The sequence below is a fragment of the Brassica napus genome, chromosome C9, assembly GCF_020379485.1.
Source record: "Brassica napus cultivar Da-Ae chromosome C9, Da-Ae, whole genome shotgun sequence".
In the NCBI taxonomy this organism is placed as follows: Eukaryota; Viridiplantae; Streptophyta; class Magnoliopsida; order Brassicales; family Brassicaceae; genus Brassica; species Brassica napus.
In genome coordinates this window covers 59,340,938-59,358,067 of record NC_063452.1, presented here as the reverse complement: position 1 = coordinate 59,358,067, position 17,130 = coordinate 59,340,938, and the positions used below count along the sequence as shown (strand labels likewise).

The window sequence follows — 17,130 nt, the reverse complement described above, 5'->3', positions numbered from 1 at the left end:
GAAATAAACGATTATTTTTTTATTCTTAAAAAGTAAAAAAATTTCATGGTTTTTGTTGGTCAAATATTTTCAATGGAGATAAGAACCATCTTAAACTTCCTTGAACAAAGATATTTTTCCTAATTTCCATAAATCCTCTGTAAATAAATATATGTCTTCAACCACACACAAATTCTCAAGAAGCATCTTTCACAATCAAATCTAAGTTTTCACATTTCAAAATTTATTTGTTCATAATGGTTCGTTCCAAACAGAAGGCTAGGATGATGTCCACAGGAGCTAGGCTCCCTCCGCGGATTACCAATATGATGAGAGTAACACCCTGTAACCGTAGCATTAAGAAGCCGTATAGGTACAGGCCAGGAACTGTGGCGCTAAGAGAGATCAGAATGTATCAGAAGAACACATATCCACTGATCCCAAAACTTCCATTCCAAAGATTGGTGAAAGAAATAGGCCAAAGTTTGAAGGCAGACTTACGTTTCCAGAGCAGCGCTATTGATGCTCTCCAAGAAGCAGCTGAAGCTTTTCTCGTTGAGTTCTTTCATGACGCCAATTTGTTTGCCATACATGCCAAGCGAGTGACTATCATGCGTAAAGACATCATGCTTGCTAAAAGGCTTCGAGGTGATAAACTTTGAAGTCATGATATGTATTGTTTAAGATTTGGGGATTAATATTCCCGTTTGAATGTACCTTTCTTCTTATTTGAAATAAATAAACTTTGCTTTGGTTGCCAATTTTTTTTTCTTGATTAGATTTGTCTGTTGAATATCTAACAGCTAAAAAGTAATAATTATTATCATATACAAAATGCAAGAGTCATAAACAGAGTTGTTTAGAAACGTGCTATGTCCAAGTCCTTGGGAAATTTCTTCTTTCCTCCCCTGGATACGACCTTCATTTTGAGTCCTAATTTATGTATATATTTCCCATAAATTTCTCATTTTCACGTCAACAAAATATGAAAGTACATTATAACCGGCAAAAGGTAATGATTTTAGATCATTTGATAAACTTGAATAATGATTTTTATCATAAGCCATGTTAGTATTTCAATCACTCGAACTATGCATCATTTTTATGTAATAAAATACTTTTAGACGGCGAACGAACGTCTACTCCTACATGTGGGCATCTAGAGGGGTAAGATTGTTTTCGAGTTAACATTATATATTTTACGTAAATGTAAATGTTGTAAACGTAAAAAGTAGGTGCATGTCTTAATACTACCAGGCGCCAGATATTATTTGCTAGCTGTCGCATAACGTTACAACCCCGACTGTGATGCATTTTTCGAACATATAAACCCTCTTCAAGAGGTATACTAAATTTGAATTTACAATCAGATGATAAACGCATGACTGGTCTAAAAAGTGTTTTGTGCGCTGAGCTTTGATCTTAAAAGTATAGAATGTTACTATCATGCTATTTAAATCAATATTTTGTTTTTAGGTTATTGCACAAGAATTTATTTTGTAAAAAATATGTCCATTTGCACACCCGTTTAAATCAATATTTTGTTTTTAGGTTAGTTGTAATAAAATTACAAATATGTCAATAACCAAATAAGATATACGTCTTATTATCCGTTTAGCTAAGTAATTTAGAAACTTTGAAAACAACTTATCATTTGAAACTAATTAAAAACTAAACACATTCCAATCTTATCATTTAACAAATTAATAAGGTAAATTATAACGATAACTCGAATATTCATGATTTCCGTAAATCATATAAGACGTGTGTGGTCAAAAATATGATTATATGGTAATTTAAGAAATATTATTCCTTGATCAAAAAAAGAGAAAGAAATCTTATTCCTTAACAGATTTTTTTCTCTACATATCAGACATATTCTTATTTTCTTCTTCCTTATTTGTATTTTATAAAGAAAAGTATTTTCAAAGAATTACATATTTACAGATTAAGAAAGAGATTTTGGTATAACAATACACAATTTGAAAGAAATTTATATTGTTTGTCCCTCCCAAGTATCATCACGAAATACATCATGGGCAGAATAGTTTTATGATTTGTTTAAGGTGAATAATATCGGATCAATTATTTCAAAAATAATAAGAATAAGATTTTTTTAAAATTGTATTTAATGCTCCTACTCCAGTTTTTTAATCACGTAGAAAGTAATAAAAACCCATTTTTGTCTATGAATTCATTTTTCCAATAATTATTTTTTTTAACTTTGAATATAAATGACTTTAATAATGGTATTATAGCAAAAATATTGTAGAACTTCAAAATTATAAAAACAAGAGGGTTTTTCTGGACTACGCCCAGATTTTTCCGTATAATATTATTAAATTGAATTAAACTTGTGTTTTATAGTATTGCGATGGTTTTTTTCTGGTAAGGTTGTATTGTTTTATAGTATTGAGATGATTTTGTTCTGGTAAGGTTGTATTGTAACTCTTTTTATATGTACATAGTAATGCATCGCTTTTTAAGAGGATGGTTATGTTTGAAGTTATTGATTCAACTGTTGTTATATTATTTTGGTAAATAGTGCTAGGCGCGGCTTGTATATCTGAATTATTAGTTTTTATCTTATTACTATATAAAATTATTCTGTTGGAACTTGTATTAATTTGCATATTTTTTTTGTGTATTTTAGGAGTTTTATGTTATACCAAATATCCTTCGATATTATAAAATATGTTTACAACTTATGAAATAAAAATTGACAGTGATAACTAATGAAGAACATTAGCATGTCAAAGTAATTTGTTTTAATATTTTTTCATGTCTATTTTAATCTTATATATGGTATGATGTGTTTTTTTTTCATTCACATTTGAAACTTTGAATAATTTATATTTTTATGAATTAGAAGAAATAATTTAATTTCCTATTCTTTAATTTCTTCATAAACTTTATTTGATAAACTGAACATTGTTATTTTTTTTAATTATGAAATCCATGTTGTATTAATTTCATTACTATCCATGTTGTATTATGAATTAGATGAAATAATTTAATTTCCTATTATTTTTAGGACAAAACAGGGAATGGTATAAGAAACATTAAATTGTAGCTATGATAACATATACAGTTACTTGTATTACTCAAAAAAATATTAAAACCATCGGAAAGCAAAAATCAGGTGCAACACAAGTGAGAATCTCATTGTCTGCGCAATTTTACATCTTCAGTCTCTGCTCCAGACTATATAGTACTACCTCTATGACCATAACATTCATATAAGAAGTAACTTACAGTGATTGGGGAAACAGCTAGGCCAGCTCTTTCTCTAGGATCTCTGCGGTAATAGTTCCCGAAGTAAAGAAACGTAGCATAGTACCACAAAGGTGGGAATACAAATCCCAGAAGAAAGCTGTTGATTATAAAAGATAAGAAGAAATCAGCATTGGTCTTTAGACCGATAAGAAACAGAATAAACAAAGAGAGTACATAAACTACTCACAAGAACCATCCGAGTCCACAACCAAAGCAAGAGAGAGGTTTGCGAATTCTCCAGTTTCCATGTCGCCTGCGTATTTGATAGCTGTATATCTCCTATTTCCACAACACATCGCTTCTAGTAAAAACAGAGTCGCATCATCTCTTCTTAGTTCATGGTCAGAATATATTGAAATCTTATAACTATCCTAATTTGTCAAGCACTTGTAAGCAACTGTAACACCTATTATATACTCAAGCATATAAAGAAATATTTTGACTACATCACTGATCCCATTCTTATAAGTATTGTTAGGTGAATCTACTCTGAACTTTTTTTTTGGATTTAGACAATAATACCATACCAAAATATTACTGTCTTTTACACTACAACAGTTTGTTAGAGGATTCAGAGTAATGTGACTTTTCAAAAAGAACATATATTAGTCACATTCGTTAAAGAGTGATGGACCTAACAAAAAATCAGTTGGCTGCTAAACTAATACAGCCTTCTACGTCCTCTTGCTCCAGTTGTGTCATCTGCAAACCCATAGATAGGGAGACCTCTTCCTATAGGTTCTTCATCTCCTGCTAGCAAAGGAACCTCCTTCTGAAGCATCAGGAGTTGGTAGATGAGGTTTGGGAAAATCAGTTTTGTGTCCCAGTCTGTTTTGCGAGTCACCTCGATCACTTGGTCATACACAAGATGACCAAAGTTAATTGGCTTGCGATTGGCTACATCATAAAGAAGACGGAGTCGGTTTTTCATCATTGACTCAGAGTGAGGACCTGGAAGCCAATTCAGTTCACAAACGCGGTATAGAACTTGGAAAGGATTGAGTAAAGAGTTGAGACTGAACCCTGTCCATCCGGAGCATTGGCCTCCAGTGAGGTGTGAGATGGCTTGCTTTAGAACAACTTCTCTCCACCCAAAAGAGTGCTTAGCAGATGTTGTCATCACCAATTGATTGATCACAGAAGGGGTAAAGTGGAACACATGTCCCCGAATGAGAGCACCTTCATCATTGAAGGGTTTGTTTGAGATAAACTCTCTCACAACCCCGGGGCAGAACGGATGCACATGCATCACAGTGTAAGACAATCATATTCTATCAATAACCCTAAACGCATCATCTAAAGAAGGGTCCTTAGGATCTAAAGAGCCTTGAACCGTAAAGCCTCGGAGAGAAAGATAGAGGTACCCGATAGCGGCTTCGTGATTATGATAACGGCGAGAAGAACCTCCGATGGCCGGAACAGTACTGGAGAATAACCGTCGGCTTCTTTGGAGGCGTTCATCGAACGATTTGAACGGGACTTGAGGTCAGTACTGATAGCTTTCTCCGAATGAGTAATCGAGCTTGTTGAACCTCCGACATCTTGATCGATCAGTAGAGGAATGTCTCGGTTCTGTCATGGCGGTGAGATTTGATGAGATCGCAGTCGAGAGAAGGAAGACGAAGGTTCCGACTTTCCCTCGTTAAAGAGGAAGATGAAGCACTCAGTTTTCCAATTGGAATCATTGACATTTGGGCCGTTTTCATATAAAATTACATTTGGGCCTGGCCCGAGATTTAGTTGGGTTTTGAAACTTATGAAAATGAAATTAACTTTGATAATTACAATGTAATTTGTTGTTAGTTTTTTTTTTCTCATGTTATCTATTTTAATCTTATATATGGTATGATGTGATTTTTTTATTATTTCAACTCTTCCATAGAAAAAATCGGGCTTCTATCAAAAACCTGACTTTTCTTTCAAAAAAATCATAATCGGCTAAACTCGATCATGATTTTGATTTTTTTTTTTAAACTATAGAAGCTTTAAATAATGCTAATCGGCTATCAGTATTTAAATTAATCCCACAACCACTTCTTATTCTTGGTTATCAGTAATACAAACATTGAAACAATTAAATTAAGATAACTAAACTAAATTTGAAAGTATGATTATTTTCAAAAATGTATGGATTCAGATTATTTTTTTTTAGCAAATATTTTAATACGTACAACAATTATTATGTTGGAAAATATTATGACAATGACAACTAAAGTATCAAAATTTCACTTTCTTATTTCATTTTTTTCCTTAAATTATTAAGACAAAGATTTGATAACAAAATCTGAGACAGCTTATTTCAAAAAGTAAATAAAGCAAATAACTATGTAGATGAGATAGTGGATCTCATGTACATTAAGCAAGTTTTGCTCTATAGTATGGGATGTTAAGGTTTTTTTTAATCCAGTCCAAGATGCAGTGATGATGATAGGAATGTGTCAAACTCTTCGCAGCAAATTGGGCATATATCATCTTTTTCGCTAGGGGTGGATTCCCTTCGGTTTTCACGAAGCTCGATGATATAGACGTCTAGGTCAATTCTGCAGAAAGCGTCTAGGTTGTGATCAGTTATCTTAACAATTATATCAAGACCTGTAACTGTGGGATCACAAAGGGTCGGAATAGTGCGTGCGACAAAGTCAGAAGTATGCTCGATAATCTCCATTGCCGAATCAAAATCTATTTCATGGTATTCAAGCATGTTCTCCATATCGCCTACCGTATCGTGGATTAGGTGGCCATTGCTTGCTGTCTTCAGGGCGACGGATATCACAATTTTTGTTTGCTGTGTCCTTGGTCTCTTTATCTTCATGGTAATGACTCTTTTTTGAGATGATAAAGATGGCTCCGTTTTGTGGCGTAGAATCCAAAATACCTGACTCATGTTTATATTTTGAAGGAGTTGTTCATAGGTATGGAAGAGTTGTATAATGGAATCAGAATGCGGGGGTTTATATAGGTGGCAAGTTCTAAGAGTTTTTTTAAATACACCATAAGTTACAACATTAATATATGTTGAATAGTAAAGAAGTTACAAATTAATAAACATAACTTGGTCTTAACCTTAATAAATTAATCATTGTTGTAAAATATGTTTCAGTTTCAATATTTGTATAAAAATCAATTTAAAACTATTCACGTAGTCATAAACTACAATAACATAATCTATGTGCTAAAAAAGAAAAAAAAATCTACATACATATCAGTAAGAAAGAATAGTAAAATAATTGAATTCAATTGGTCAAATATAATGAATAAAAAATTTAAAATAATCCAAGAAAAGAAAAATACTAAAGTGTACATGTAAATAATGATAACTGGTTGCATTCTTCTCGTTACTATTTTTACTTTTTAATGTAACTGCCTACATTGGCTTTTTAAAATACGTTAAAAAATTATTATCACTGCATCCTCTTATTCGAAGCTTTAAATTATAAAAACATCAAAACAATTATATTAACATAATTAAATTTAAACTATATAGACCACAAACACAAATATAAAATTATAATCACTTACCAATAAAAAAAACTGTCTATATATAAAAAAATTAATTTTAATGTATATAGAGAATTATTTAAAACTTCCAAAGCTTCACGCTTCTTACTAAACCATTAGTTTATTTTCAAACATAAGAACAAAAATATTGAAATTTCATTTTCATACTGCAAATCCAGCTCAAAAAAAAATCTAAAGAATGTCCATAGTTATGTCAACATCTTAGCACCAGTGAAAACTATCAACCATTTCTAATTTATTACAAATTTAAATCATAATCATAAATCTTGACCACCTTAACCGACAATAATCACACCTATCTATCTTGGCAAGTAGCAATCAAACCTACAACCACTCATTCAGCCTTCAAGCAAGTATAATGATTTCTCATATATATATAGATAGACATTTTTGTTTTTTTAGTCAAACTATATAACATGTAAAGAGATTAATAATAGATATTATTAGCAAAAGAGATTATAACCAAGGTTGTTATAATACTGCAAAGGCAAATCCAGAAAAATGAGAAAACAAAGCTTAGTCTTAAATAAAACAAAACCAGTAAAGGCAACTTCATTAGCCACATTTGGCACGCTTCACACCTTCTGACTCAATCCCATCAACACCCCTTTTCACCGACTCATCTGCATAATCCTCCCTCTCATTATCAGCTTCCTCACCAACGTTCTCTCCTAAGTTGCCTTCGGGTTCTGGGGCTTCAAGAGGGAGCATCTTTGTCACAGTTAAAGTCTGGGGTTTGGCAGTCAGATTGTGATTTGATACCTTCACAATGAACTTCCGTGTCTGTCCAATGGTATCAATCATAGCTTGAGGCACTAGAACTATTATCCTCTCCCACACTATCATTGGCCTACCATACATTAAGACATTCTCAGAATACATATTCAAATTTTTTGTAAGAACACGTTTTTAAATCTCATACATATACAGGTTTCTAATTACCTGGAAATATCTCTCAACCAACTCAGCAGCTTTCTTTCCAGTCAACTCCTCACCAGCGTCACCAAGGACAACAAATACGGCTTGCTCATTATGGTCATAAACAGAGAGCTTCGACATGTACCTGTAACAGAGAGACATTAATAACCATTGCAGTCAAAGAATGAGTATAACTATATCTAAACCACTTACTGCGCCACACCAACAATTTCACTTTTCCCACATTTCTTACACATAAGCGTTGTAGGCCCTTTGGTTGCCTTAGTATGGCACACACCGCAGCCTATATAATACCTTCCAGAACAGTGCACAACATCATCAATAGTTGTTGTGCACTCAAACCATGCAACCTGGAAAAATGTTTGAAAAATTCAATGAGAAACTTATATTATCTTATTGAATGTATCAGAAATTGGGACTATAATACCTTAGCGGATGCCTGATTCATATAGGAGAAGAGTTCCCCCAAGGTTGCTGTCTCAGGCTTGGTGACCACATCTGCATTAACTCCGCTGGCAACATCTAAGTTTGAGTTCAGCCTGAAGAAAATGCCAAACCAGACATTACAATAGCGGAGTAATACAAATGACATTCCAATACATGAAACCTTAAACTTTACCAGCTGAGGTAGAACAATGTTTCTTGTACATCACTATCCAGAAATACCCGTGAAGACACCATAGAAGATAGAGATATGACGCCTACAACAGAATAAATGCCATGATATAACAGCAAAATTATGATATAATCAAAATTAGAAAATAATATCAGATATGACCCCAACCCTATTTAACATCCTAAAACAGCATTGGAAAGTTAGCAATACAAACCTCCAAACCGCTTCGGGTTTAAGGTGATGACTAAGATAACACGTGCAGTGCCTCCATATGCTTTAAACTTTTCACAAAACTCAAAGGCAGCATTGTCCCAGAGGTACAGCTTCAGCACGGGGTCGCTGCAACAACACAAACTCGTGTGGTAAGATAAACAATATGTGAATTTGGAGGAAGATATAGATTAACTTACTCATGTGTTTGAACATGAAGCTCAACTCGGCGGGATGCAACTATCTCTGTTTCATCAAGCAGGAGACTGTCATTGGGAACCTTCCCATTCACAAGTTTGATGTGGCCAATATAATCTGCAAGAGAAGACAATAAAACTCAATGTTTTATATCTTATAAACCCGACAATAAAACCTAAATTTCCGAATCTGTATGAAAATATTATCCTAGGCAAACAATCCAGAGTCAATACAATATCTAATAAGATGATATCATACTATTTAAGATTAGATTAAACTACTATCCAATACAAACAGTGATGGGGTGTAATGAGGCGAGAACTTACCATAAAGATCACCTCTCAAATCGGAGGCAGCTTCAAACTCTCTGAATCCATGGATCCGGAACCGATCCTCAGGGAAACGGATCGAACTGTCCTCGAGAACAGAGAGGACATAGTTCCATGAGAAGCTAATAGTGACACTTGGTTCAGCTACCCGGTAAATAGTCTTGCACTTTGATCCAAAGAACTTGTTGAGTCGATAAGTAGCACCGGCTTTCATGTGAGGCAAATAGGTCTTAATTCTTCCATAGCAAATGAAGCCTTGGATAACACGTTCCTGTTGATAAAAGAGCATCATTTAGAGAAACTAATCAGGATATCTTTAAAGAAAACAAAAGTAATTAAGATATTTAACCCGCAATGAACAACAAAAAAAACCTCATGATTGTGCTAACAACAACTAATTACATGTAATTTAACAGGTGGCATTTACGCTAGAACGGAGTGGCTAACATTAACTATTAGTCATTATCTTACAATACATCTCATTTACGTGTTCTCATCTCCCATTTACGTGTAAACAGTGATTCATTATGTTAATTCTCGAAGTCTATTAAACCTTTATGCGTTTTTTAGGATTAGGAAAATTATTTTTATATGATAAGTATGTTTTCAAATAGAGAAGACAGTTTTTGAAACTGATATAAGTACGGATCTACAAAACTATATATTTATTTTATTCACAATCAATATACAAACCCTAAACGGTTTGGTTCAATACATTTTTGCTTTAAAACAGATATTTGCTGTAAAATGGATATTTGCTTTAATAAAATAATTTAATTTTTAAGATAGAAAGACGTAGTGGTTTGGCACTGTTTTGGAAGCAGTCGCATGAAGTGGAGATCTTGAGTTCAAGTAACAGATTTATAGATACAAAGGTGAAGGCTGGAAACCTTGTATACTACATGACTTTTGTTTATGGTGATCCCGTAAGACAGAGAAGGAATGAGGTATGGACTGTCTTGAAGTCTATTGGAATGAACCGTCATGGAGGATGGGGCTTAGTGGGTGATTTTAATGAAATAATGTGTAGTGATGAAAAGCTTGGTGGACCTGGGCGCAGTGAGAGTTCCTTTTTTCAGTTTCGGTCTATGGCTCGTGTCTGTAAGATAAAGGAGATTCCGAGCTCTGGAGATAAGCTCTCATGGGCAGGAGTACGAGAGGTGATCACCAATGGTGTTAAAGAAAATGTTTGGATTCAGTGTCGGCTTGATAGAGCCTTCGGAAACGCAGAATGGTTTAGTCTCTTCCCCCGCACTCACCTACAATATCTGGAACGCTTGGGGTCTGACCACAGACCTATCTTTCTCAGTATGGTGTCTCGGACTCAGAGGCGAAGAGGAAGATTTATGTTTGATAAGCGATGGTCCACGCAACCGGCAGTGTGTGATATAATAAAAAAACATTGGAGACCGGTGGAACGATCAGATGGTAGAGATGTGACCTCAGTGATCTCATCGTGTCGCAAAGATTTGGCCCAGTGGAAAAGAAGTGATGCAGGAAACTCTAAGAAACAGATCATGCAGCTAAGGCTACAACTCGAGGGGGAGGAGAAAAAATGTGTTCCCAATTTGGCGATGCTTGCTGATCTGAAGGTGAAGTTGGCCCAGTTGTATCAAGAAGAAGAAAGCTTCTGGAAACAGAAGAGTAAAAACACGTGGCTGGTGGCGGGGGATTTAAATACGAAGGTCTTTCATGGGTGGGCAAAATCAAGGAAAATGAAGAACTTGATACCTGCTTTAGTTGACTCGGGAGGTGTTGAACAAACCGAGGAAGATGCGAAGGGAGAGATCGCAGTACAATACTTCACAAACCTTTTCCGTTCATCTTCTCCATCTGATGCTACAGAGCTGTTGCTAGGAATGGAGCCCAAGGTAACAGAGTTGATGAATACGAGATTAACCAAAGACGTGTCAGATGCAGAGATTAAGAGAGCTGTAAAGGCGATTAAGAGTGATAGTGCCCCGGGAGCTGATGGTATGTCGGCACACTTTTTTCAGAAACATTGGTGCCACACTGGTCCTATGATCACAAAAGAAGTGCATCGTTTTTTCCGAGAAGGAATTCTCCCATCTGAATGGAACTATACCCAGCTATTCTTGTTACCAAAGAAGCCAAACCCGAAGCTGATGTCTGATCTCAGGCCTATTAGTTTGTGCTCGGTTATTTACAAGATCATCTCGAAGGTGTTGTGCTCGCGTCTTAAAGGAATCCTTCCACAGATTGTGTCTCCCACCCAAGGAGCCTTTGTTGCAGGAAGGCTTATCTCGGACAACCTGTTGATTGCACATGAGATGGTGAATGGCCTGAAGACAAACCCCAACTGTAAGGAGGACTTCATTGCAATCAAAACAGACATGTCAAAGGCATACGACAGGGTTGAATGGTCGTTTTTGGAAGCACTTTTTGTGAAGATGGGTTTCCATAGGAAGTGGATTGATTGGATCATGCTGTGTGTGAGTTCTGTCACGTATACGGTTCTTCTAAATGGACAGGAGTTTGGTCACATCGTTCCAGAGAGGGGACTGAGGCAAGGGGACCCTCTCTCCCCCTTTCTTTTCATTCTTTGTGCAGAAGCGTTGGTACACGTGATGAACAGAGCTGAGGAAAACGGTCGAATCTCTGGAATGAAGCTTACTCGCCATTGTCCTGCAGTACAACACTTACTCTTTGCTGACGATAGTTTGTTCCTGATAAAAGCTGAATTACAGGAATGTGTTGCTTTTCTGAGATGTTTAGAGCTGTATGGAAAGGCATCGGGGCAGGAAATAAATTTCAACAAATCTTCTATCACCTTTGGAGAAGGTATTGATGAGGTTATGCGGAGACTGATTGCTGAGCTTCTGAATATTGAAAATGTGGGAGGTGTTGGATCATACTTGGGTCTACCTGAGTGTTTTAGCGGTTCGAAGCAGGAATTGTTAGCTTTCATTGGAGAAAAACTTGACAAAAGACTAAATGGATGGTATACCAAAATGCTTTTTCTTGGGGGAAAGGAGGTACTCCTTAAGTCTATTGCAATGGCTCTTCCGGTGTATGCGATGTCATGCTTCAAGCTTACTAAGCACCATTGCCAAAAAATGATGAGTGCGATGTCTGCCTTCTGGTGGAATGAGAGTGGAGATAAGAAGAAGATTCATTGGATAGCTTGGGTTAAACTGTGTGAATCCAAAGAGAATGGAGGCCTTGGGTTTAGAGACATAGAGGATTTTAACCAGGCTTTATTGGCAAAGCAGGCGTGGAAGTTAATGAATGAACCTCAAAGTCTGCTAGCAGAGATTTACAAGGGACGCTACTACGCAAAGACGTCTCTGCTTGAGGCTGGAAAGGGATTTCAACCCTCTTATGCGTGGCGGAGCATCGTCTTTGGTAGAGAGCTACTGAAGAAAGGTTTAATTACGTCTATTGGTAACGGTAAGGATTCCATGGTTTGGCTAGATAAATGGATAATGGATGAGGAACCTCGTCGACCAGTCAACAAGCAGATCCATTTTGACGGGAATCTTCGTGTGGCTGATTTATTGAATCAAAACGGTACATGGAAGTTGGAGGAGCTTAATAATCTCTTTCCTGTGAATGAAGTGAGTCGAATCATGGCGCTTCAGATTGGAGGTAGAGAAGACAAATTAATTTGGGCTTACACAAATCATGGAGCTAATACAGTCAAGAGTGGCTATGGATTGTTAGTAAACGCGGAGGCACGTAGGAATGCTCAGATGACAGTCCAGGAGCAGAGGTTGTTAACACTCAAGCGTAGAGTGTGGAAGATTGTGTGTTTACCAAAAATCAGAATGTTTCTTTGGCGTGCTCTCTCTGGGGCTCTAGCTGTGGCTGATAGGTTGCAATCTAGAGGCTTGAATGTACAAGGAAGATGCCCTTTGTGTCAATCGGAAGCGGAAACAATCAATCATATGTTGTTTCGGTGTAGCAAGGCGTTGGAACTGTGGGATCTAACAGAGTGCCCCAAGCCGGCGCAAGGGTTTTCCAATGGACTCGAGGCCAACATAGCTTTCTTGTTTGATGCTTTGGATGGAAATGGTGTTGGAGACAGCACGGTTAGGTCCATTCCTTGGGTTTTGTGGAATGTGTGGAAGAATAGAAACGCTTTATTGTATGCTGAGACGCAGACTTCTCCAAGTTTCTAGGTGCTTAATGCTGAGGAGGAAGCTACTTTGTGGTTTGAGGCAAACAAACAAGCTCAACACATTGAGGCGCAGAGTCATAGAATAGGTGATATGGAACGGTGGTGCCCTCCTTCAACAGGTACTGTTAAATGTAACATTCATGTCAACTGGAGGAGTGCAGCCTTGATTAGTGGAGGAGCTTGGATAGCAAGGGATCATACGGGGAACGTTTTATTCCATGGTCGTGATGCCTTTACTCCCTCACCAAACAGGATGATCGCAGAGCTGAGGGGTATATTATGGGTGATGCAGAGTGCACGGGATTTACATTTTCATTCAATATGCATCGCCTCAGATCATCGAGATACCGCTGAAGCTTTACTATCCCCTGCATCATGGCCACGGTTTCGATGTCTCTTGGAACAAATCATGGCACTGTGTAATTCTTTCTTTTCAGTCGCCTTTGAAGTGGAGAAAGTAGGGGCGAACTCAATAGTTCGAGATATCGCAAAGAGTGTAATGAGAGACGGTCGTCTGCAATCATATCTTGCTCTAGGCGGACCAGCCTGGCTTCATAGCCGCATCATCCGAGAAGCTACAAGACAAGACTAATTCATCTTTCCTTTAAGATTGTGTGTTTGTCCTTTGCATTTGTTTTGTTTCATGTCTTTGGTGTGGGGTTCACATCCTCTTTTGGTTTCCCAAACACTTTATTATCAGACGATCAAAAAAAAAGATAGAAAGACGTATTATTAGGATAATAAGTTACAAACATTTTTGTAAACTGCATAAGAAGTTACAAACAATTCAGTTCAAAAAAAAGAAAGAAGTTACAAACATTTACTTGGATTTCTATTATTAATAAATAAGATATACGGAAATTGAAATGAAGAGGAGGCTGGGTGCACATGCGTGCACATGAGTTAAGTTTCGAAAACGTCAATTCCATTAATACAACTGCCAAATCTCTGTATCACGTTTACTATCCTTTTTTCAGGACCGACCATGAATTTTGATAAACCGTGATTTACTAAAAGACCATGTTATTAAGGGTATTTATTATTAACTAGGCGTTTTTCTACGCGCAGTAATAAAAAATTTAAATTATATGTAAAATAAAAGTTCATTATTATTTTAAATTTTATTATTTTTACATATATTTTAATCTAAATTTTGATTTAAATTAAATCATATTTAAGAATAAATATGTATATATTTAAAATTAGAAACTTAGATAGATTTTGTTTTATCTGTTTCTTTTGGATAATATATTAAATCAACTTGTATAAATTAACAAAAAAAAATTAATACCAAATTGTATAATTATCAAAAAGTAAAACTGAACAATATTTTTAAAATTTGTAGATATATAAAATAAATAATGATATTACGATTAAAATTTATATTTTTAAAAAAATTTGTAAAAATAATTGAAATCTTTTTTAGTAATAAAATTGTATAATTATAAAAAATAGAAATAAATAATATTTCAAAATTTGTAAAATATGATTATATTATTCGGTGTCATATTTGAATAGATTTACTTTAATGATATTGTATAATTTACTACCATATTCTAACAAAATTACCAAAAATGTAAATAACTATTAAATGTAATTGTCCATGTCACATTTAACCATATCATCATTTATAGTATGATATGTCACATTTATCTAGTGAAATTGAATAGAGGACATGAATCAAAATCACTTTGCAAATAATGTATTGAGACTAATTGTTTTTCTAGACCTTGTGCATTAATAGATTTTTAAATTTAAATTATATTTTAAATTTTTTTACTAATATTTTAATATAAATTTGATTTAATTAAACATAAAATTAAGATAAACATAATTTTCTTAAATTATATTTAAGAATATATCTGTATAATTCAAAATTATAATTTCAGATATTTTTAATCTATTTATTTTGATTAAATATATTAAATCAACTTGTAAACAATTAATAAAAAAAATTGATATATAAATCATATGATTATCAAAAATTAAAACTAAATATTATTTATAAAATTTGTAGATATATAAAAGAAACTAATAATATTACGATTAAAATATATAACTTTTTTAAAAAAATTATAGAAAATTTGAAAGTTTTAGTGATAAAATTTGTATAATTATAAAAATAGAATTAAATAATATTTCAAAATTTGTAATGTTGCATTTGAATATATATATATATATATATATATATATTTAATGATAATGTATGAGTTATTACTACATTCTAGAAGTTTACCAAAAATATAGATAACATTAAATATAATGTATGAGTTATTACTATATTTATTATAAAATTTAACAAAAATATAAATCAACATTAAATGTAATTGTTCATGTCATATTTAGTTATAGACCATGCCATCAACTTTAATAATCATGTCACTTTTTTTTTATATAAAATTGATTGTAGAGAGGTTCTAGCAAATCACTTCTCAAATAATGTCTACTAGCTGTTTTCCTACACCATGTGCAGTAAGAAATTTTTTTAATCTAATTTATATTTAAAAATAAATTTATTATAGATTATATATTTTACTATTTTCTTACTAATAATTAATATAGATTTGATATATATTAAATCAATTTGCATAAAACTAATAAAAATTGTATAATTATCAAAAATTTAGTCTAAACAATATTTATAAAATTTGTAGATATATAAGAAACTAATGTGTTTTTTGAATGCCCTCCAGCACGTCAAGTTTGGGCATTATCTAAAATACCATTGAACCCGACTATTTTCCTTACTTGCTCGTTTTTTGGTAACATGGATCATCTCTTTTGGAGAGTCAACCCAAAAATAGAGGACCACCAATTTGCATGGATATTATGGTATATATGGAAAGGTCGGAATAATAAAGTGTTTAGTAATCTGGATATTGATCCAAGGAAAACTCTTAAACTAGCAGAACTGGAATCAACACTTTGGGCTGAAGCACATGTACTCACTGACCAAAGGTGGGAGCGGCAAGTTCTGACTACACCTTCATTAGGAATTTCAGGACGATGATGTTTTACAGATGGTTCGTGGAAAGAGAATGAACTATTTTTGGGACAATGATGGTATAGTACATTACCCGGCTTTTATGGTTTATTAGGAGCAAAGAACGTAAGGGAATGCTTATCACCTCTTCACTCGGAGGTGGAGGCGTTGATTTGGGCAATGGAATGTATGAAGAACTTACGACAGTTTCATGTTACGTTTGCAACGGATTGTTCTCAATTGGTGAAGATGGTTTCAGAACCAGAAGAATGGCCAGCATTTGAAAGTTATCTAGAAGATATCAAGCTTTTACGTAGAAGCTTTCTCAACTCAGAGATCGTCTATGTACCCCGAACGGAGAACCTACGGGCGGATAGCTTGGCACATAATGCCAGGAAACAACCGTCTTTCGTCGTTCACATAGATGCGGAGTTACCGTTTTGGTTTGCAGAGTCAATATGAGTCTGTGAGTGTCTTGTTGTTAAAAAAAAAAGAAACTAATGATTTTACGATTATATATTTAATTTTTTTTTAAATTGTAAAATTTTTTGAAAGATTTAGTAATACAATTTGTATAATTATACAAAAATAATAACATTTCGAAATTTGAAACGTTATATATGTATATATATTTTTATAGATGATATATGAGCTATTACCATATTTAAAAGAAGTTTACCAAAAAGAAATATCAATATTAAATGTAATATATGAATTATTACATATTCTAATAAGTTTGCCAAAAATATAAATCAACATTAAATGAAATTATTAATGTCATATTTTTTCGGAAGCCATGTCATCAATTTCAATAACCATGTCATATTTGTTTCGTGAAATTGATTGTAGAGATGACATGTGGCAAAATCACTTCGCAAATATAGTCTAATCTATATCTAGAAACTATTAGTACAGCCAAGCAACAGAAACAAGAACATAA

The 17,130-nt window shown here is 34.1% G+C and overlaps 2 protein-coding genes across 2 annotated transcripts; both read left to right on the top strand.

The window, feature by feature from the left end:
- The first annotated feature begins 236 nt into the window (after positions 1-236).
- LOC106370624 (histone H3.3) lies at positions 237-641 on the top strand. The gene has a single exon (XM_013810617.3). The coding sequence runs from the start codon at positions 237-239 to the stop codon at positions 639-641; it is 405 nt and encodes a 134-aa protein (XP_013666071.1).
- A 7,817-nt stretch (positions 642-8,458) lies between these two features.
- LOC106369943 lies at positions 8,459-13,799 on the top strand. The gene is made up of 2 exons (XM_048768176.1): positions 8,459-13,118; positions 13,209-13,799. The coding sequence occupies exons 1-2, from the start codon at positions 9,969-9,971 to the stop codon at positions 13,797-13,799; spliced, it is 3,741 nt and encodes a 1,246-aa protein (XP_048624133.1). The 5' UTR covers positions 8,459-9,968.
- Positions 13,800-17,130: the final 3,331 nt, after the last annotated feature.